The 24709-nt window shown below is 38.2% G+C and overlaps 1 protein-coding gene and 1 long non-coding RNA gene across 2 annotated transcripts in view; one reads left to right on the forward strand and one right to left on the reverse strand.

Moving 5' to 3' along the window:
* Positions 1 to 360: 360 nt before the first annotated feature.
* The window catches only part of LOC125660613 (uncharacterized), a 136982-nt gene continuing 112633 nt past the window's right edge, over positions 361 to 24709 (reverse strand). Inside the window, exon 9 of the long non-coding RNA XR_008798309.1 lies at positions 361 to 459. This is a non-coding gene — a long non-coding RNA (uncharacterized LOC125660613). The remainder of the gene's footprint in view (positions 460 to 24709) is intronic.
* Positions 4246 to 6820, forward strand: LOC130049969 (tripartite motif-containing protein 2-like). Its single transcript, XM_056148230.1, has 2 exons — positions 4246 to 4347; positions 4563 to 6820. Exon 2 carries the CDS (start codon positions 4594 to 4596, stop codon positions 6244 to 6246), a length of 1653 nt encoding a protein of 550 aa, XP_056004205.1. The 5' UTR covers positions 4246 to 4347; positions 4563 to 4593; the 3' UTR covers positions 6247 to 6820.

Genomic DNA, 24709 nt, shown 5'->3' on the forward strand with positions numbered 1-24709 from the left:
TGTCTGTCGAGCAAAGGTTTCTCAAGATATTGAGTGGTCAGTATATTACTATGTCCAGTTTGACCCTTGACCATGTGACCTCAAATTCAATTGGGGTCATCTTCTTCTGAAGATGTAACAGTGTACCAAGTTTGATGTCTGTCAATTAAAGGATTCTCAAGAAATTGAGATGACAGTATATTCCTATGTCCAGTTTGACACTTAACCTTTGACCACATAGCCTCAAAATCAATAGGGGTCATTTTCTCCTCAAATTGTACGAGTGTACCAGGTTTTATGTCTGTCAAGCAAAGGGTTCTTAAGATACTGAGCTGACACTATATTCCTAAACTATTTATGAAATAAAACTCAAACACCCAATACAGGATAAACTCACATACGCGAGTACAACAGAAGTTTAATCCTACACGTGTAAATGTACATAGATATCCGGAGGTTCATTGTTCCACTCAACTCAATCTACAACAGAAAAAAGAGTAATAATACAAAAACATGTAACGTATTTCGTGTCATTTCCTCACTAGAGGGCGCGTAATACAAGCTTCACTCGCACTTCAAAAATACACAGGTAATTTACCTATTGTTTACCTGTACACATGTAAGCTTTGCATTTGCAGGGAATGAATAATATGTAAGTGAAAGCTTGAGTGACGAGCCCTCTGGTAAGACAATGCTTTCAATAAGCAATGTAATCTTATTCACTGATAAAAGAAATAGCTGGCGTGTGGATTCAAATTGTTGAATTTTAAAAAAAAACTTTGTGGGCCATTAAAACGACAGGAACACTTCAATCACGGATATATGATTTCCGATCATTTCTAATTCGCTCTATATTTACATTTCCGAAATCAAAGTCGCATATCATTTCAGCACACCCCCCCCCCCCTCCACCAGTCCGTGAGGATCCTAGATAGAATAGATCCCTAGTAGCCCTTGCTTGTCGTAAAAGGTGACTAAATGAAGCGGTCATTCGGATAAGAACGCAAAAACTGAGGCCCCGTGTCAAAGCAAAGGTCATAAGGTCCGAGCATAGGCCCAAATTTCACTGCTCTTCATCGGCAATGGTAATATCTCTATACTATACAGTGAGAAATTCTCGAGAGGGACGCCTACACAATACCCCCCCCCCCCCCCCCGAAAAAAAAATTAGGTGAAAGGTGAAGACAACGAACAGTGATCAATCTCAAAACCACTATACAAGCAATACAAAATTGAAAATAGAGAGATGTGCAAACACGGACCCCCGGATATACCAGAGATGAAATCAGGTACCTAGGAGGAGTGAGCATCCCCTGTCGACCGGTCACATCCGCCGTCAGCCCCATATCTCGGAGTTATCCGTAGTCAAAATTAGTGTGCCAAGAACGGCCTAACAATCGGTATGAAACAAGAGAGACAGAATTTAACCCAATGTATTATAGCTCTACACATGTGAGAATCTCCTTAAGTCTATAAAATTCTGATTAGCGTGTTCAATTTATTGTCAGTATACACAAAAGTTTGTAAAATTCTGCTGAGCGTGTTAAGTCTATTGTCAGTATACACAAACGTCTGTAAAATTCTGTCGAGCGTGTTAAGTTTATTGTCAGTATACAGAAAAGTTTGTAAAATTCCGCTACGGTCCCTCCGATGAGACCGCAAAAAACCGAGGTCCCGTGTCGCAGCAGGTGTGGCACGATAAAGATCCCTCCCTGCTCAATGACCATAAGCGTCGAGCATAGGCCCAAATGTTGCAGCTCTTCACCGGCAGTGGTGACGCCTCCATATGAGTACAATATTCTCGAGAGGGACGTAAAACAATTTTCAATCAATCAATCTGTTTAGCCTGTTAAGTTTATTGTCAGTAAACAGAAAAAGTCTGTAAAAATCTGTTTAGCCTGTTAAGTTTATTGTCAGTATACAGAAAAGTTTGTAAAATTCTGCTTAGCTTGTTAAGTTTATTGTCAGAATACAGAAAAGTCTGTAAAATTCTGATTAGCGTGTTAAGTTTATTGTCAGTATACAGAAAAGTCTGTAAAATTCTGATTAGCGTGTTAAGTTTATTGTCAGTATACAGAAAAGTCTGTAAAATTCTGCCGAGCATAAAAAGTTTATTGTCAGTATACAGAAAACACCGTCCTGATTGCTGTACATAATTTACAGTAATAGTACAGGGTTTGACATTTACTTTTTTCAGCACTAGACCAGTCGGGCTACTTCAAATGATTTTTACTAGACCTGACTTTATATCAACTAGCCCTGACCAACTTTCCAGGAACCCCCCCACCCCCCTGATAGTTTCTCCATATTTAAATATTTCATTTAAATGACAAACGTTAAGTTTGAACCAAAACGTATTTAATTGTCTCAAAAATATCTTCATTAATTCTCGTCATTGCATTTGATTTTCAAACACGTTTTCTGTTTCTTTAAATTCTACCCGACACGGATATGCCTTAGTCTATTTAGCATAAAATGACCTCAACCGGCTTTTTATTTAATTTACATTTCATAATCCCTGCTTTGTTTCTTCCTAACCTTTTCTTTTTTCTCCTGGGACGTCTTTCCTTGTGGACGAGAAGTCGTATTTAAATATAGAGACATTCCCGCACAGATGTCAACACTGATAAATAGCTGTTTACGACGTAATTTATTGACTTGATAAACACTTTATTATAGTAAATTCAAATAAACCGTTTAAAATTAACATCTAGTAGATGTCGTAAAACATCACTTCCGACCGCGACTTATTTGTTAGAACTAAAAATAAAGATTATTCCATCACACGGTTCAAGATTGCTTGCAAACTCTTTACAATTATTTTCTTTTAGTTAAGAATAAAATATCTTACGGTTTAAAGTAAAGCTTCTTGTTTATTTTTTAACACGACCAGTCGGACTAGTAAATCAACATTTTACCCGACCGGGCCTATCATTTACTAGACTCGGTCAGTCGGACGTGCCTTAGTGTCAAACCCTGTAGTATGTAGTTTTATGATTATCGCAATGATACAGACTATTTCATCCCTATCTAACTGCGATGTCATGTTATAAATTTGAAAAAAAAAATGGCTTGGGGTTTCTTAATAAGATATTTATTCAGTTTTAAAAATTCAACTTCCACTTGTTAACTCCCTCTAGATCCGCCACCGTGGTACTACAGGTGATCAGAAGGATACAGGTCGATACGCGGGGAATAATTTACCTGTATAATATTATGTTGTAAACCATATTGACCTGGGAATGTGTAACCCTCAATTGATATCTATCTATCTATCTTTCTTTCTGTCCATTGGGATGGGCATCCGTGGCCGAGTGGTTAGAGCATCGCGCTCAAAATCACACGGCCTCTCACCTCTGTCAGTGCGGGTTCAAATCGCTCGCACCGGTGAGAAAGTTTCCCAGTTTACTTGCGGAAGGTCAGTGGTCTCTTCCCAGGTACATTGTATCTGGGTTCTCTCTTCCACCAATAAAAACTGGGCGCCACCAGATAACTGAAAAATTGTTGAGTGTGGCGGAAAACATCAATCAATCAATTAATCAATCAATCTATCTATCCATTGGGTAGAATTAGGACAGTGTGATTAATTTTATTTATTTATGATACAGGGAGTAAATGATAATTAATTTAATATTACTATGCGAGGCTGTCAGACGTTTGATTTAGCCTCTAAATGTTTATAATGTTTTGTTTTAATTAACAATACAATGTCCTTCACTAAGCGCTCAACAGAACTTTGTTTATTTCTGTGAAAGTCACACGTCATTCACATACATGTAAGTTGGTTTGGAATTTTACACTGGATAATAGCGAGCAGAAATTTACAACGTCGCGCCAGCATAGTCATGATAAACAACCCTCAATGCAAACTAGTCTTTGGCACGATAAACAACCCTCAATGCAAACTAGTCTTTGGCACGATAAACAACCCTCAATGCAAACTAGTCTTTGGCACGATAAACAACCCTCAATGTAAACTAGTCTTTGGCACGATAAACAGCCCTCAATGCTACGTCCGTAAGTGCTTCACCTAAATCAGGAGTTGTCTCTATATAAAACTCTGTCCAAACTGAAACAGTAGTAGTGATTGTTATATACCCCCCCCCCCCCCCCCCCCCCACACACACACACAGGCGCAATTGATACTGTACGTGGACAACAATGAAGGGATTCTATTTTACATAGATTGAAACAATTCTACCTTGTGACGTCAATGTTGACATCGCTACCCAACATGAACTAGGTCAAAACAAACTTTAAAACTCTATTTAAACAGATAGTGTATACAGGCTGACGCACCGCACAGGTATTTTATCACAGGACTAGACGGAAGGTCGAAATAACAGGGAGGCCATGTTGGATTTTCAGGTGAGACAAACTTAATATCCAAATTTGTGTGATCAATAAGATAGATCTACTCATTTTTAAAATAATCTCATACATTTCTGAAAAGGGGGGGGGGGGGGGGAATTCATTACATTCATGTCTGGTATATAAGTATATATAACATACTGTAATTCTAGCTGGTCATGTGATTCAACATATCTAAATCTTTAATCTAAATTCCCTATTTTAATTAACAGTGAACTCCTCATGTGACACCGGACATCAGAAATGGATCCGTTCCGCAGAGCCCAGATTATCCTATTGTGTGACCTCTGTAAAACTGCCCACCTACAGAGTCACTGTGAACGTTGTCATATAAATCTATGCCAGACCTGTGTTGGGAAGCACCTCTCGGATTCGTCTATAAGACACAAAGTCGTGCCCTATAAATACAGAAAGTCTCTTAACTACTCAAAATGTCCAGACCACGCCGACGAACTCTGTAAACATTACTGTGAGAAATGTGACATTTCTGTCTGTTCTACCTGCGTCTCCTCAAGTAAACATGAAGGTCACGATATATCAGATATTCTGGAAAAACTCAGCTCTAAAACAGAAAGTTTACAGAAAGATCTGGACGAACTCGAGACCAGAATTTACCCGCGATATGAAGAAATGGCCTCCGATGTCCACACTGAGAAAATCGAGTTAGAAACAAATTACGGAGAACTAACAACAATTGCCGATCAACAAGGAGAAGCCTTACACCGGGAGATTACCGCCATTGTCAACCAGCGGAAATCCAACATTCAGGAGATGAAAAACAAACACCTATCAACCCTGAATAAAAATACAGATGAAATCACACAGAAAATGGCGGAACTCAAACAGATCATGTCCGACTTGAAATCAATCCTAAAATCAAATGACGTCTCCTTAACCTCTAGTTACAAATCTAGGAATTCCGAATTTAGAACATTACCGCCTAAAGTCCGAGTTACAGTACCCAGTTTTTCTGCTCAGAAAATAAACAAAGATCAGCTCAATGAGATGTTTGGTTCTCTGTCGCCATTATCCATTAACACAGAACATGGCGACACAATCAAGTCAGCAGAAGCTGTATCGTCTCCTCCAGTCAAACCACTGCTTGATGAGCCGCGCGTCACCGCCACCATAGACACTGGGTATGAATATCTAGCCAGTGTTAGCTGTCTGAGTGAAGATCAAGTCTGGACATGCGGGGATAACGAAACCATGAAGCTCCTCAACCTCCAGAGTAAACTACTGACATCAATACAAACCAAGTCAAGGAAACCACCAACAGACATAGCAGTGACACGGGACGGAGATCTTGTTTATACTGACACTAGTGATGGAACTGTTAATTTAATTAAGAATAAACAGATACAGACCGTGATCACACTACAGGGGTGGTACCCTCTCAATGTCTGCAGTACCGCCTCTGGTGATCTCCTGGTTACCATGTACAGTGATGATGACAAACAATCCAAAGTCGTGCGTTACTCCGGCTCCACAGAGAAACAAAGCATTCAGTTTGATGATCAGGGTCGTCCTCTCTATTCATCTGGTGATTACATTAAATACCTCAGTGAGAACAAGAACCTGGATATCTGTGTGGCTGACACTAGTGCAGTAGTGGTGGTCAATCAGTCAGGAAAACTCCGATTTAGATACACTGGTCATCCCTCTAATACCAAGCAATCATTTTATCCATTCAGCATCACTACAGACAGCCAGAGTCACATCCTGACAGCAGACTATGACAATCACCGTATCCACATCCTAGATCAGGACGGACAGTTCCTCCATTACATTCACCTTCATTTACGCGCTCCATGGGGTTTATGTGTGGACATCAGAGACAACCTCTTTGTGGCTGAGTTAGACACTGCTAAAGTGAAGAAAATCCAATATCTATAAACACAGTGTTAATTACACAGCTCTACAGTGTTAATTACACATCTAAAAACCCTGTTCATTACACACCTAAACTCAGTGTTAATTGCATCTTTGTGTTGATTACAGCTGCTTGTTGATTACAGCCCTGTGTTAATTACAGCCCTGTGTTAATTACAGCCCTGTGTTAATTACAGTCCTGTGTCTGTGATGTGTAATTAACATGTACTTGTGTTTGTGAGTTTAACTGATAGAACATTAGTCTCTCACTGCTGTTTAGTAATTATATCTTACAATATCTGTATTATTATATCTAATCTTAGTATACTAATTAATAATTAGATTGTGTTACTAGTTAATTATCTATATACAATTAGACACATGTTAATCATGAAATGTAAATAAAGGTAAATCAGTTCTTGTGATGTACTAAGTCACTTTGTCAGTATTTTGTGTGTAGCCTTGAATTATAGTACATCTATACATGTACACATATACTTGTTTGTGTGTGATAAACTACTAATTATTCGTTTGTTAATTATGTATTTCAATATGTGTTTGATTTTACAATGTTTATATTAGATAAACATGATACAGAGTTCAGTCTTACATTATTACTGAGTACTTACTTAGATTTGTAGTACTGTAACAGAGAGTGACCCCAAACGTCCAGTCTTCATCACAGATCTTCAGATTCAAGGTCACAGTCTTCTGTTGACCATCAATAACATCACAACACTCCACAGTCCTACAAAACACAAAGTGTAATTATATCTAACTGTATTGTCAACAATTGTCTGTATTTCAGAACTTAATTATCTTACAAAATGTCCAGTCTATTACAGTGTGGTATATTTACATGTTTATATATATGTAAATGTAACAGGAAGGAAAAACTCGTGCTTCAACTGGAAATCAAATCCGAGACCCCTGTATAACTAATCAGGTGTTCTAACTATTGAGCTACAGTGACCGGTCTATCAGAGACCCCTGTATTACTAATCAGGTGTTCTAACTATTGAGCTACAGTGACCGGTCTAACAGAGACCCCTGTATTACTAATCAGGTGTTCTAACTATTGATCTACAGTGACCGGTCTATCAGAGACCCCTGTATTACTAATCAGGTGTTCTAACTATTGATCTACAGTGACCGGTCTATCAGAGACCTGTGTATTACTAATCAGGTGTTCTAACTATTGAGCAACAGTGACCGGTCTAACAGAGACCCCTGTATTACTAATCAGGTGCTCTAACTATTGAGGTACAATGGCCGGTGTATCAGAGACCCGTGTATTACTAATCAGGTGCTTTAACTATTGAGCTACAGTGGCCGGTCTATCAGAGACCCGTGTATTACTAGTCAGATGTTCTAAGCACGGAGCACATGGTTTGTAATACAGGGGTCTCTGAAAAACTGGGCACTTAACTAGTAATACAGGGGTCTCAGATAGACCGGTCACAGTAGCTCAATGGTTAGAGCACCTGACTTGTACAACATGGGCCTCTGATACACCGGTCATGGTAGCTCAATTGTTAGATCATTTGACTAGTAATACAGGAATCTCTGATAGACCGGTCATGGTAGCTCAATGGTTAGAGCACCTGAATATTAATACAAGGGTCTACGATAAACTAATCACGGTAGGTCAATGATTAGAGCACCTGACTAGTACAACAGGGGTCTCCGATAGACCAGTCATGGTAGCTCGATGCTTAAAGCAACTGACTAGTAATACAGGGGTCTCTGATAGACCAGTCATGGTAGCTCAATGGTTAGAGCACCTGACTAGCAATACTGGGATCTCAGATAGACTGGTCATACGGTAGCTCAATAGTTGTTTTTTTTTTTTTTTGGTAGCTCAGGGGTCTAGGATAAACCGGTCACGGTAGCTCAATGACTGGAGCATGTGACTAGTAATACAGGGGTTTCGGATAAACCGGTCATGGTAGCTCAATGGTTAGAGCACCTGACTAGTAATACAAAGGTTTCCAATAGACCAGTCACAGTAGCTCAATAGTTAGAGCACTTGATTAGTAATACAGGGGTCTCAGATAGACCTGTCATGGTAGCTCAATGGTTAGAGCACCTGAATAGTACAACTGGGGTCTCTGATAGACCGGTCATGGTAGCTCAATTGTTAGATCACCTGACTAATAATACAGGGGTCTTTGATAGACCGGTCACTGTAGCTCAATGGTTAGAGCACCTGACTTGTAATACAGGGATCTCTGATAGACTGGTCATGGTAGCTCAATGGTTAAAATATCTGACTCATACAGGGGTCTCAGAAAAACCGGTCACGGTAGCTCAATGACTGGAGAACGTGACTAGTAAAACAGGGGTTTCGGATAGACCCGTCATGGTTGTTCAATGGTTAGAGCACCTGACTAATGAAAGAAAGTAAAAGTGATCAAGTTCACATACCCCACGCTCCAACATTGCTTAACAATGTCTCACATAATGAATGGTAATGCTATGCATTACTGCAAGAACAGCACAGACGGGCTCAAAATTCAAAAGGGGCATAACTCCAAGAAAAATAATTGAATCAGAATTTTCTGGGAATATGCACATCTACACAGTGTGTCCTTATTAACTACAAATTTTCATCAAATTCTGTTATGCGATCTCTGAGGAATTGTACTGACAACAACAGGACAGACGGACTTGAAATTCTAAGTTCAAAAGGGACAATCAGAATTTCCTGGGAATATGCACATCTACACAGCATGTTTCTATTAACTACAAAGATTCACGAAATGATGTTGAGTGTTCTCAGAGGAGTTCCGCTGACAAGAAAGGTTCAATAGCACTTAAGAAGATGTCATTTAAGTGTTTTACACACCAATACTATATAACATGTTTGGCATCGCCCTGAGGTCAGAACCCCTACCCCAGGGATCATGAAATTTACAATTTTGATGGAGGCTTTCCTGCTCTACATCCCTATGCATCGAGTTTTTCTTACACATGTATAGTCGTAAAGAAGATTTTTTGAAAATTGGTCAAATTTGGACAGTTTTTGCCCCGCCCCTAAAGCCACAGGAGTCCAGGAATTCTGAAATTTACAATTTATTTCCCCGTTGTCTTGAAGATGTTAACACACCTAACACGACAGGCAACGCATGACAACGGATGCAGACCAATTGCAATAGGTCACCAGAGTTTCATTAAAAATATTAATGCTATATTACATATGCCCTGGCCATTACATGGAACATTTCACATGTAAATCCATTAACACATCTGACATTTCATGGAACATTTACATGTAATTCCATTAACAAACCTGGCATTTTGAACACCAGTAGAGCTATCCAGGTCCTGCAATATGTCAGAGTCTCGGGAAAATTATCCTCATCAATCAACAGCATGTCTCCAGTATCCGTTACCCTACAATATTTATTTTCACATCAAATATTGGTTAACCACAAACTGATCCTTTACACCATTATATCATGCTTTTAGATCACAAATTTATACTCAAAAGATCGATACAATGATACTGAATGTATCAAAATGAGACCAAACCAGTGCACATGTATGAATACTGAGTCCTAGAAGTTCTATGAAAGCTCTATCTTAAATAGTTCAGGAGATAATGAAGAGGTCAGATTCTTATCAAAAGTAGATTTAGGTCATAAGGTCAAACACTAAATCAAAGTCTTGCCATAAAAATCTATACACAAAATATAAAAGCTTTTTCCTTAAATAGTTTAGAAGATATTAACTAGGCCATTTTTTTGGAAAGTAGGTGGAGGTCAAAAGATCAAATGTGATTGTACCACAAGGTCGTTTTGTCAACAAGAACCTATAAACAAAATATGAAAGCCCTACCTTGAATACTATTGAAAATATTTGGTAGGTTACATTTCCTTGAAATAAGGTCAAATTTCAATAATCATTATTATTTTTTTTTTTTGTTATCTAGGTCACAAAGTCAAAGGTTATAGTATGAAAAAATAGGCATTGTCATAAAAATTTAAATACAAAATATGTTCAGGAGATATTGAATACGTCAGAATGATCGAACTCCCAGGTTAAGGTCAAACTTCACAAAATAAGGTTTTTCCATAAATAATCTATATACAAACAAGAGGCCCATGGACCATATCGCTCACCTGAGTCACCTTGGTCCATATCAGACGACTTTCCATATATATTTGCATGCAAAAACGTAGTCCCTATTATGGTGCCAACCTACCCCTGAAGACAATGGTTTTTGCAAACTTGAATCTACACTATGTCAGAAAGCTTTCATGTAAATTTGAACTTCTTTGGCCCACTAGTTCTTGAGAAGAAGATTTTTAAAGATTTTTCCTATATATTTGTATGTAAAACTTTGATCCCCCCTTGTGGCCCCATCCTACCCCCATGGGCCATGATCTGAACAAACTTGAATCTGCATTATGTCAAAAATCTTTCATGTAAATATCAGCTTTTCTGGCTCAGTGGTTCTTGGGAAGAAGATTTTTAAAGATTGTCCCTATATATTTGTATGTAAAAATTTGATCCCCTATTGTGGCCCCATCTAACCCCCGGGGGCCAGGATTTCAACAAACTTGAATCTGCATTACGTCAGAAAGCTTTCATGTAAATATCAGCTTCTCTGGCTCAGTGGTTCTTGAGAAGAAGATTTTTAAAGATTTTCCCTATATATTTCTATGTAAAACTTTGATCCCCCTTGTGGCCCCATCTGACCCCAAGGGACCATGATTTTTACAAACCTTAATCTGCGCTATATCAGAAAGCCTTCATATAAATCTCAGCTTTTTTGGCTCAGTGGTTCTTGAGAAGAAGATTTTTAAAGATTTTTCCTATATATTTGTATGTAAAACTTGGATCCCCTATTGTGGCCCCATCCTACCCCAGGGGGGCCATGATTTGAACAAACTTAACTCTACACTATGTTAGGAAGCTTTCATGTAAATATCAGCTTTTCTGGCTCAGTGGTTCTTGAGAAGAAGATTTTTGCGATATATTTGTATGTCAAACTTTGATCCCCTATTGTGGCCCCATCCGATCCCCGGGGGCCATGATTTTAACAATTTATAATCTGCTCTATATCAGGAAGCTTTCATATAAATCTCAGCTTCTCTGGCTCAGTGGTTCTTAAAAAGAAGATTTTTAAAGATTTTTCCTATACATTTGTATGTCAAACTTTGATCCCCCTTGTGGCGCCATTCGACCTCCGGGGGCCATGATGTTAACAATTTAGAATCTACACTATATCAGGAAGCTTTCATATATTAAATCTCAGCTTTTCTGGCTCAGTGGTTCTTGAAAAAGATTTTTTAAAGATTTTTCCTATATATTTGTTTGTAAAAATTTGATCCCCTATTGTGGCCCTAACCGACCCCCGGGGGCCATGATTTTAACAATTTAGAATCTGCACTCTATCAGGAAGCTTTCATATAAATCTCAGCTTCTCTGGCTCAGTGGTTCTTGAAAAGAAGATTTTTCCTATATATTTGTATGTAAAACTTGAATCCCCCCTTGTGGCCCCATCCGACCCCCGGAGGCCATGATTTTAACAATTTAGAATCTACACTATATCAGGAAGCTTTCATATAAATCTCAGCTTTTTTGGCTCAGTGGTTCTTGAGAAGAAGATTTTTGCGATATATTTGTATATAAAACTTGGATCCCCTATTGTGGCCCCATCCGATCCCCGGGGGCCATGATTTTAACAAACTTAACTCTACACTATGTTAGGAAGCTTTCATGTAAATATCAGCTTTTCTGGCTCAGTGGTTCTTGAGAAGAAGATTTTTGAAGATTTTTGCGATATATTTGTATGTCAAACTTTGATCCCCTATTGTGGCCCCATCCGATCCCTGGGGCCCATGATTTTAACAATTTAGAATCTACACTATATCAGGAAGCTTTCATATATTAAATCTCAGCTTTTCTGGCTCAGTGGTTCTTGAGAAGAAGATTTTTAATGATTGGTCCTATATATTTGTATGTAAAACTTGGATCCCCTATTGTGGCCCCATCCAATCCCCGGGGGCCATGATTTTAACAATTTAGAATCTTCACTACCTAATAAAGCTTGTCTATAAATTTCATCTTTTCTGGCCCAGTGGTTCTTGAGAAGAAGATTTTTAAAAGATGCCACCAAAATTTCACATATTCTTAATTATCTCCCCTTGAAAAAGGGCATGGCCCTTCATTTGAACAAATCTGAATCCCCTTCACCCAAGGATGCTTTGTGACAAGTTTGGGTTCTGGAGAAGAAGTCGAAAGTGTGAAAAGTTTACAGACGGACGGACGGACGACGGACAAAATGTAATCAGAAAAGCTCACTTGAAGCTTCGGTTCAGGTGAGCTAAAAATGAAAGCCCCACCTAAAATGGATCCAAATATATTTGATAGATTATGTTTCAAAAGTAGACCAAAATCCTAGTTGAAGGTCACAAGGTCAAAGGTCATGATATAAAATGAACTGTCTTGCCACAGGAAATATACATACAACATATAAAAGCTGTCATGTAAATTTGAACTTGTCTGGCCCAGTGGTTCTTGACAAGAAGATTTTTAAAGATTTTCCCAATATATTTGCATGTAAACTTTGATCCCCTTTTGTGTTCCTAACCTATCCCAGGCCCCTGGGGCCATGATTTTCACAAAACTTGAATCTGCACTATGGCAGAGAGCTTATGTGTACATTTCAGCTCTTCCGGCTTACTGATTCTTGAGGAGGAGGTTTTTAAATGACACCACCCTATTTTTGCATTTTCGGCATTATCTCAGCCCTTCATTTGAACAAATGTAAATCCCATTCATCCAAGGATGATTTTTACCAAGTTTGATTGAAATTGGCCCTTTAGTTCTGGAGAAGATTTTAAACTTTGTCAGTGTAATTTCACTATTATCTTCCCTTGGAGAAGGATGTTGCCCCTCATTAGACCAAACTTGAATCCCCATAACGCAAATATTATTTGTTTGAAATTGGCCAAGTTGTTCTGAAGAAAATGAAAATTTGAAAAGTTTACAACGACGCAAATGACAGACAACAGAAAGTTTTAATCAGAAAAGCTAACTTGAGCCTTCAATTTGCCTGTTACTTAGGGGCAAGTATCAAAAGATCGATGTTGGATAAAAAAATAAATTCAAATAGTTAGGGGGAGGGGGGATAAAATAACCCATAAGTTCCTGTCATCCAACATTGATTACACTTTAGTGGAAAGAGAAAAATGACAATTAAGCTATTGTTAAAAACCACATAATAACATTACATTTTAATAAACATCTAATAGTTTTAATGTGCACTTTCAATTGTGAATAAACAGTAGAAAATTACACAGAGTGTTATTTATAATCGTATGTTTATACTTGTTAATCAATTAGTTTCAACATTCTAAAGGGGGGGGGGGGGTCTTGGTGAAAACTATTTGAATTTAGTTTTTTGTGAAACATTGAACGTTTGATCTCCCCCCTTACTTGTGTGATATGTGATCAAAGGCTATTCAACAAGAGGCTCATGGGCCACATCGCTCACCCGAGTCACCTTGGCCCATGATTTTTACAAACTTTAATCTGCATTATGTCAGAAAACTTTCATGTAAATTTGTACCTATATATTCGCATGTAAAACTTTGATCCCCTATTGTGGCCCTACCCTACTCCTGTGGGTTTTGGTTTGAACAAAATTAAATTTGCACTGTTAGAAAGCTTTGATGTAAATTTCAACTCTTCTAGCCCAGTGATTCTTGAGAAGAACTTTTTAAACGACCCCACCCTATTTTAGCATTTTTGTGATCATTTCCTTTGAAGGGGGCATGGCCCTTCATTTGAACAAACTTAAATGATCTTCTCCCAAGGATGCTTTTTCCCCAAGTTTGGTTTGAAATTGGCCAGTGGTTCTGGAGAGGAAGTCAAAAATGTAAAAAGTTTACCGACGGATAGACAGATGACGGACAACAGGCGATCAGAATCAGGTGAGCTAAAACAGTTGAAATAAGCATTTTTTCCTTCTATAAAGTACATGTTCTGAGTGTCCTTGACTTTTCAAAAATGACCTTGAACCAAACGTCCCGTCCCAAGAACTATTGCTGATCAATTTCTGATGAATGGTTTAGGAGACGGGAATCAAAAACTGTTGAAATAAGGAACTTTTATTATCTGAGTGACCTTGGCCTTTCCACAATGACCTTGATAGACTTTGGTCCACAAGTCCTTACCTGAACATTTGTGATCAATTTGATCAATTTCTGATGAAAAAGTTTAGGAGATATGAGGTGGAACAGACATGACAGAGAATGTATTAATGCTCCTCAAATTTTTTGGGGATCATAAAAGTTTACATAAGAAAGGACGGATGGACCACAGATAAGGGGAGATCAAAAAAGCTCACATAAGCTTAGATTTCAAGTGAACTAAAAAGGAAAACAAAATTACCAGCTCCATACAAAAGGCTATCTCCAAAAATGGATCAGATCTGATGGTAAGAGAACTGCTTTCTGCTTCTAAGAAATAGGATCTGCTCCATCAGCAGGGTGTCAACATCTTTTAAGGTCCAGAAAGCTGAAAAACCAAAGTAGCATTGAGTGCTGGAATCACCAGAAATCAGACAGGCAAGTAAAATTGTCTGCAAGTTGAAAATGCTCAGTAAATTTTTGGAAGAAAATTTTGTCAAGCGACTTTGTTCTCTGTTTCATGATAGAATATGAATAAGAACTCTGCAACGCAGGGCATATGCTTCCGTAATGAATTTATACTAGCTTTTCTATGAAGTCCAGTAGTGACCTTGACCTTTTGGACCCCAAAATCAACATATACAAATAATTTCAGATAAATTGTTAGAAACATACTTTATAACCTTAGAGTTTAAGCCCAAAGAAGCCTTTAGGCCACATCACTCACCCGAGTCACCTTGCTCTTGGTCAGCTGTTTTGATTTTCAATTTTTTTTTTGTATTTTCAATCATTATTCCTATGAAATATGTTGACACTATTTTGTGGTCCCACCTAGCCCCTAAGTTCACGACATAAAGCAAACTTAAATTCACACAACACAAGAATGCCTCAATACCAATATGACTATTCTGTAAAACGTTCAGGTCATTATATGTATACAAAATGTGAAAGTCCTACCTAAACCGGTCAGTAGATGAAACTCTGATGTCAAGGTCACGAGGTGAAAGACTTTATGGCTATAAAAAAGAATGCAAATATGAGAGCCCCATTGCTCATTATTTAAAAGTTATGAGGAAGGTTAAAATTTCAGACAGACAGGACAAAAACAATTCCACCCCATCCTTAGTCAGGGTCATAAAAAAAACCTTGTTTTCACACAACTTGGGGACATTTGCATTTGGATATGATTTAGTGTGGCCCTGCTACTCTTGAAAAGTCTTTGTTTTAATAAATTTTCTGCATATTACCATATAAAACTCTGATTTCATATTCTGCCCCCACCCTACCCCTGGGGTCCTTGTGTTCAACTTCAATTTGAATTAAATGCAGCTACTTGCATACTAATAGCGAGCGCAGTGCTCTGGCTCATACTCCAAGCTCCAATGACTAAAGAGCACAGAATAATCCGAGCTAAATCTGAACCTTTAACTGAGGATCATCCCAGAAGTCCCTTGTCAAAAATGGCGGAAATCTCGATAAGTCACATTTTGGACTATATGAATTTCTTTGAAAGGATATGTTAAGATTCCTACAGAGACTTTAAGAATTGGGCGATATTCAGAGAGGAATGGTTTTCTGAGGGGCCGATTTGGAGAAGTTTCACTGTATAATTTCCCCTTTCAAGTTGACACGCTGCTTCATTTGAACAAACATGAATCCCCTTTTCCCAAGAATGTTTTGTGGCAAGATAAAAATCCCTCCCTGCTCAAAGGCCATAAGCGCCGAGCATAGACCTAAATTTTGCAGCCCCTTCGCCGGAATTGATGATGTCTCCATGAGTGAAATTTTGTTGAGGGGGGTGTTAAACGAATCCATATATACAATTGACAGATGACAATAACGAACGGGCAGATCAATAGCAAACGATCACCTGAGTGACTAAGGTGACCTAACAATGCATTCCTGGTGAGTCAGGTACATAGAATATACTGGTAATATAAAGAGAAGATAACGAACAGTGATCATAAATTCCACAAAGTATACAAAATTAAGAGAAGGACAATTTATACTTGTAGGTATACAGTATAATCTGTCTAAACCGGCTATGTGTGGTTCCAAAGAAATTGGCCGGTTTGCACAGAGTCCGGAGTGCAGAATGTTGACAAGAATGAGAGTTGCTTCCCTTGTATTCACTATCTATGCATACGTGTGTAATGATTGCTAACGTTTTAATATAAAATCACAAAAGAATTCAAAATGTAAAATATAAATATCAGTGTTTTATTGTCGTCCTCATTTGAAAAAGTTTCAATTTTTATTAAACAGTTTAAAATCTGGGAATTATTCGCGCAATTTTCTGTTGGTAAATTGTCGATTTCGTCTACATCATCGCCGTTATCAGGTGCTACATTATGTACGTTCGTCAAGTTTGTGTTGTGTTCGTTTAAAATTTGTCTTTCCCAGCTTTCATTGTAAATGTATTGCTTTCAACTGTCTCAATTTGTGAAACGGAAACTAATACAATGCCGAGTGATCGACCGGACATTGCGAGTTATGCTAACTAACTGCATATCATCACTGTCTGACTTGCCGTAGAGCTCCGAGAAGTCCACGAGGGGAAACCCTGCTTTTAAAAAACATAACGGAATTGTTGCCGATTTTGTTTCATTCCAAGAATGTATCGAATCCATCGATTAATTGAATTTTGTCTTTTAATGTCAGTTCTCGTCTCTGTCGTTAGGGGGAGGGTGCCATTACCTCGAGCGTGGTGCTGTCATAATTGAAAAGTGCACCCCATAAAAATCAGGTTTTATTTTAAACTGATCGCGACTCATCGCCAGTTGCACTCTTTTACTTACCTGTGGCTTCTCTTGAGACACCTTTTGTGTACACCGCGTGTGATCGACTGAATACCGACAGGTTGGTCATCGTGGGGTGGCTGGTTTAAATGCGATAATTAGAGCTAATTACGAGCAGTTGGGACCTTGTGTACACCGAATACAATTGACCACAACAATTAGGGTGGTGTATCATCGAGGGGCCGGTTTACACAGGATAATTAAAGTTAATTGATAGCAGTTGGGACTGTGTGAGCCGGCCGATATACAGAATACGCAGTATCCGGAGTACAGGGAATTATTAATAAAGGATTTGTTAAAGAAATGTTATAGACTATATTTTATGGCCAGAATTGACAGAGCACCGGAGTACTCAGAGGCCGGTTTGGACAAATTATACTGTATATTATAATTGTAAGTAAACTGAGGCAATACATGTGGTTATGTCTTTAACTAGTAACCGTAGCCAAATTCAGAGAATTCAAACAGCATTATAACTCTAAACTTCGATGATTTGAAAGTGTTGCATTGTAATTCATCTAGTCTAAGGGAGATAACTGTAATATCTGCTTTCATGCTCTCTACAGTCTGAACTTATGAGAAAATTGAATACTTCTCTTGAATCTTCTTTGGAAAATTCCCATGGATTACTACATCTCAGCAAGATCACAGTTATATTTATTAAAGCGTTCAGCCTCTACCAGCACTCCAGCAGGTAATGATGGGCTGAGGAAAAGTCATATATCCAGCATCAACCACTGTCTCTACAAATATCCAGCAATCTGTTATGAATTAAACTTCAGAATGTAAATGAGGCTGATATGAGTCACAAATATTGCCAGCTAGTGAACGTCAAGACCATCAGGAAAAATGAGTCTCCACGTGCCACCCTTGTTTAGAGCAATAGGTAACCACTGACCTGGACAGTGCTGCTGGTCAAGCGGCAGATTCCATCTACCAGGGCGGGCTTCTGGAAAAAAAACCCATTGACACCTGTCACTAGTCCAAGAGGATAAAAATGAGTTCAACAAGAGGCCCAGGGCCACATCGCTCACCTGAGTCACCTTGGCTCACATTTAAAGATTTTCCCTATATATTTGTATGCAAAACTTGTGACCCCATTCTACCCCTGCGGCTATGATTTGATCAAACTGAAATCTGAAATATGTCAGAAAGCTTTCAGGTAAATATCAGCTTTTTTGGCTCAGTGGTCCTTGAGAAGATTTTTAAAGATTTTTCTATATATTGGCATTTAAAAATTTGATCCCCTATTGTAGCCCCATCCAACCCCCGGGGGGCCTTGATTTTAACTAACTTGAATCTGTATTATATCAGGAAGCTTTGAAGTACATCTCAGCTTTTCTGGCTCAGTGGTTCTTGAGAGGAAGATTTTGAAAGATTTATCCTATATATTTGTATGTAAAACTTTGACCCCCTATTGTGGCCCCATCCAACCACCGGGGGGGCCATGCTTTGAACAAACTTGAATCTGCATTATGTCAGGAAGCTTTCATGTCAATCTCAGCTTTTCTGGACCAGTGGTTCTTGAGAAGAAAATTTTTTAAATGACCCCACCCTATTTTTGCATTTTTGCGATTGTCTTCCCTTTGAAAGGGACATGGCCCTTCATTTGAACAAACTTGAAAGCCCTTTACCTAAGGATGCTTTGTGGCAAGTTTGGTTGAAATTGGCCTAGCGGTTCTTGAGAAGAAGTCGAAAATGTGAAAAGTTTACGACGACGACAGACAACGAACAAAATTTGATCAGAAAAGCTTACTTGAGCCTTTGGCTCAGGTGAGCTGAAAAGCATCAAGTCTAGGTCCCCATTTTTGCCAAAAAATACATGCAACATAAAACAAAACCTGTATATACATGTATAACAATAATATCTGTAATTTAATTACTTATAAAGAGTCAGACTTCTGAATCCTGTTTGTGATTCTACTTACCATCAACTGTTCGAAGGCCGATTCTGAATACCCGTAATTTCAGTTGGATTGTAGGAATGCAGTAAATTGAGTACTGCTGTCTGCCGACTGACCAGACTTCAGTCACCACCTATAGGGGAAAAAAACCTCACATGATTAATGAACATATTTGATATATATTTTCAATAGTATGTTCCTATTGCGATTAAAGAGCTTGAAATATTAGAATAATGAACTGCGTTTCATCTACTACCTCTAGATATGCATATGCCCTACCATGGAACAAGATCCCGATGAATGTAAAAACATAACAATATAAACAAGAGGCCCAGTGGCCACATCGCTCACCTGAGCCACATTGGCTCTGCTGTTGTTCAGGGTCAACACCAAAGTATAACAAGGTCTTGCCATAAACATGATAAAGAATTCATATTCAAAACAGTGCTCCAAGTCACATCTACTATCAGGTCGCAAAATGGCCACCTAGAAAAATTTCTGGTCGCCATTTTCATATTTCTAGTCACCATGTTCAAAATTTCTACTCGCCATGGTAAAAGATTTTGTAAATAAGGTCTACAAGTTTTTTTTTAAATTTGAATATCTTTCAAGAAAAAAATCAACACCCATGTATGCGATTTGTTTGTTTTATTTTTAAACTGAATAGAAATGTGCTGTGAAACATGCTGGATGCTAACAAGTCAAGTATTTACTCTGGCAAAAGTTGTATTGCATTGGGCCATCCTGTATATTTTACAGTACGCTTCTGGGGAAGAAAACCTAGCGTTCCAAACAAGGATTTACTTTAAAGTCCTCAACTAGAAAACTGACACGGTCAGCAAGGGCCCCGCCGAGGGTTATTAGAGGAAAGTGACATCTGTATTTGATATAGCAATGTTTGGGGCTGGTATATATGTTAGAATTAATAATATATAAAGATACACTGGAATGCCAATTTGTGAAAAAGGAATCATGAAGCATATTTTTGAGAGACTAATGCAATTTAAATTACTTCTGTTTGACACACTCATGACATCCACTCAAACACAACAGAGTGCAACAAAATCCCATTGTAATAGGGGACTCAAAATGGATAACTGGTACAAAATATGGTACATATTATTAGAAAAGGATTATGAATTTGACATATTGATGTCTTGGAAAAGGAAATTCTGACATCGTGGCTCTAAGCGTTTTCAAACACATTGTCATTTGATAAAAGTGTTCTACATTTTTAAAAACAGAGATTAATATGTCTTTACATACATAGGTGAGAAAGTTTCCATTATTCCTAGCCGAGACATACCATGTATGCGCAAAAAATGCATAAGTAAATATCAAAATACTCACATAGAAAATGTGGACGAAGCGCCGCGAAACACGCCATTTCGAGATTTTCACCGACGAAAGCTCGGTAACAGTAATGAATAAGGTACACTCATTTTGTATCTATTTTGTGACTTTCTTTATCAAAAGGAACAGTTCTCTAATGTGTAACGTGCAATTGCTACATAATTCAATAACTTGAAGCATGAAGCAGTTTCACTTTGCAACCGGATATAAGAAATTTTATTTCGTATTCCGACCCCGATCGAAAGTTGTTGACTGGGAATGACGTGTTTTAATTCAATATACATGTAACATCAAGCATTTCTTATATTACATAAAAAAAAAACAAATAAATACACATACACAAAATTTGAAAACTACGATAAAAACTGTTTGAGTTATCGTGTCACAAAGAAAGTGTTGACGGACAGACGGACGGACGGTCGAACGGACGGACAATGTGATTACTATAGGGCTTCCCGCATTTCATGCGGGGCCCTAATAAGTGGGCCTTCACTGCTTATGCGAATAAGAGCTTCTACTTTTGTTGGATATTTTACTGAACAATCAGTACCAGCATCAATAAGAACACTACATCCCGAGTTTGTAATTGTCTGTGAAAATTAGCTGCAACAGTTGCCTCGCTCGACTTACTGCTAATAATGCAGTCAAGGACAAAGACGTGTCTCTTACTGTTACCGTGAATAGTCACACTTCCACATCTGAAAGATGTACACCAGGTCGTGGTGAAATCGGACAATGGGTGTCCAGAAATGGTGGACGTTGCTGGCTGATTGGCCTCACAAATTCTGCAAAATATTTTGCAATCTCTATATCAACCATGAAAATGCCTTATCAAGACTGAGGTTCTTCCTTTACTTTTGCATTTTTCTTTAGACACAGAGCGATTAAGAAAAATAATAAAAACGCAAAAAAATTGATGGAATTCGGCCGGATCAAAAACATTATTTCTTAAATCTTTTTTTTTTCACGTCTAAAAATAAGAACTACTTAAATCTATTCCCTTGGCTCGTCCGGTAATGCAAACCATGATGACCCCCCCCCCCCCCCTGATAACCAGCCATGCCACTTCATGACTGAAAAATCAGTAATTATAATTCTAGTTTTGTGAATAAATTTCAATGTATCCTTACAAAAACAGTGGAGAGGGTCTCAAATATGTTGCAATTTATTCAATATTATTTGAGAGTGCTGAAATATTTCATCATTGTGTTACAACTAGGATTATGTACAATATTATAAATTTTGTTCAAATTTTCTCTTCTAAAGCATGCCATTGCTACAAGGAGATTATTATATGAATTTCATTTTTAAAAATCAAATAGGTGTGTATTAGTGACTTGGAAAGATAGAAAGTAAAAATAGGGAAAGTAGCCTCTATTTTCGAGAGCATACAGTTCAGAAGAAGTCTCGGGTCAAAGGTTAAGTAAGTCACCGTGAAGGCGGCAGAAATAAAATGTATAGGTATAAAAATATTTCAATCCCATTCATGTATACGTTTTGTTTTAATGACTTGATATAAAAGTTTAAACCATGGGAGAAAACTAGAATGGGCTGTTTCTGCTGCCTAATTTTAGTCATATACTGAGTATTTGGCAAATATATATTGTTTAAATTAAACCTGATCAAAGCATGAACATTACAAAATATGTACATACCTAAGTAGCTGCGCTCGCTCAAACGGTAGCACCGTCAACATATTATTGATTATCGCACTTGAAACAACAGATGCATTGCTCGACTGCCCCTGACACAATTCTACAAACATACAGTTTACCAGAGGACGGATCATCTAGGGACGGTTCAACTGTAGGACGGATAAACCTGACACCGGATGGTCTGACATGGATGCAATTCGAGGAGTTCCGATTGATATGGATGGCATTCAACCGTCCGAATTTACTCTTACTTTACTCTCACATAAGGCTGTGAATATTTTGGCTTTAATGATTAAGTTTTCTTTTTTCTATTTAAGTAACAAAAACGCTGACCGGTAAATATTTCTTCAAAACAGTCAATTTCATCTATTCACAGGTGACCCCCCATAACATCACTGCATACAATATTTTCCGTTCCATTTTCTGTTCCGCGTTTTAGCAACACCCATGAAATTTGAAAAACCCGTCTGTCCTGAATATTTCTTTCATGGAACTCAGGCTAAACCAAATAACCAGAGGAATCTAAATAAATGGTACCTACGTGTCATAGTACTGTACCCGACAGTCATTTTCGCTAAGTATCCGCAAATATAAGCTTTCTGTCTGATCACGCTGATTCGGCATCCATCTTCGTTTTCGCTGCAAGTGTCTTCTGCTTCATCAAGAAAGACAACTCTTGTTTTAGCAATCGCACACTCTCGGGCCTTTCCGGCAAGTGAAATACAACACATTCATATTCCCGAGCTTACGGAATGACCCGAGAAGTTCCTTTCAAGATTTTTTTTTTTTTTGGTGGCGGATCAAGAAAATTTTGCAACCAAAGAGAAGGAAGGGGAGATCTTTTTATATGACACCCCCCCCCCCCCCCAACTACCATAACCAAAGGGGGGTTGGGGTACACGTACTCCCGTATCTTTTAGATCTGCAAACGTAAATTCTAAAAAATCTAAATTGTATAGGCTATAACATCTAAATATAAATTGAAAAAAAATGTCAGCGTACATTTTCATTCTTGACACCCCTCCCCCATTTTTACTCACCCATGGCGTGACGCCATTGTGCAACATGATTTCAGGTTTGCTCCTATATATATGTGTAATCTTCAATATATTTTCAAAATTTCTACAATAGCGGATCTGGACCTTTTTTTTAAATGAGAGAGATGCAACCCAAGTGTGTACCTTTTTCTCCTAACCCCCCCCCCCCCCCCCCCCCCCCCCCCCCCCCCCCTGTAAACGTGGAGATCCCAAAATGGCAAAAATGGACTATTTGAAAAACAAACATAGGTGCATGCCTATAAACAAAATTGATATGTTTTATTTTAAATCAAGCCCCGCTACTCCCCCCCCCCCCCCCCACCCCTCCCCTCCCCATCCACCCCGTCCCGCTAGATCCGCCACTGCTGTACAACAATATGCGATCAAGAGAGTAATTCATTCACTTTTTTGTATAGAAATATAATCAAGTGGCGTAGCGACCTTTGCACAACACCACAAATGAATACACAGAATTTTCATTGTTCATCTTTTATAGATCCCTTTTGTTTTTATAATTTTAATGTCAAACTTCATACTATCAATTCAAAGCAATATCAAATCATTTACAAAAAGTCAAACCAAAACTGGAGAAAGTTTCTGAGGTCAGTATAATTCAATTTGTGGAAAAAAAGAAAGATTTCATACAGAAAATTGAGACGGACTGTTTGATTTTCGTTCAAGGTAATTTGATCAATAATTATTTAAATTATGTTGCTAAAAGTAGAATGAGATATTTTTATTTTCTAATTGCCTCGATATTATTTATTTTGTTTTTTTATTCATTTTTACTTTTGTGACAAATTGAGATCGGGTTCGGGATGTATCATAACCTGTTGGAGGCTAAATATAACGCTTACGTCAACCGGGCTTTATCGTAGGGCATTACGATAGCATCCGAGGGTAGTTCGGGTGCTCAGTAGTATAAATACGGGCGTTCTGGCAATAGATCGCAGTTCATTTTTCGGAGCTCGACAGGAGAGAAGGTGCGACAATATTTAATACGGTGTGTATTAATGTAATTAAGTATACGGTGGCGAGTATACTGGTCTAGAGGATAATAATAAAGTATTTCTTCTGTTATTGCCTTATTGGTGTCGAGATTTGTCCGGTTGTAGTAGGACGTACATACTACACAAGTATCTGTCCGGTAGTGGATACAGACTAGCATAGGTCCCAGCCTTGTTTACCCATACCTTATAGGTTTCATTGCTGTGTGTGATTAGGATAGGTAATCCTGAAAACTATTTGTATATATTGACTCGTTATCTTAGTTGTTCATTTGTTTTAAATACATATTCATTCATCAATAATCATACTTTCCCCAGACTGGTCCGAATCATCGAACCTAAACACGTTACAAATTTTGGTGGCAGCAGCGGGATTTGGATCAGTCATTAAATTAAAAATATTTGTATTCAAGAATGAATGTGCAAGGTTTACAATCAGATGTAAATTATTTAGAGGGGGAGATAGATCGCCTCGAGAGAGAGATACATGATTCGTTACGGGTCCTGAACTCTTCTAGGATGCATGCATCCGGTAGCCCGAGACTCGTACCAGGGATGAGTACCAGTACCCCGTATGCAAGACGGAGAG

This window comes from Ostrea edulis, chromosome 9, assembly GCF_947568905.1.
Source record: "Ostrea edulis chromosome 9, xbOstEdul1.1, whole genome shotgun sequence".
Classification (NCBI taxonomy): domain Eukaryota; kingdom Metazoa; phylum Mollusca; class Bivalvia; order Ostreida; family Ostreidae; genus Ostrea; species Ostrea edulis.

Excerpts from the sequence above, each read along its gene's own strand:
- LOC130049969 (XM_056148230.1), top strand. The coding sequence starts at position 4,594 with ATGGATCCGTTCCGCAGAGCCCAGATTATCCTATTGTGTGACCTCTGT.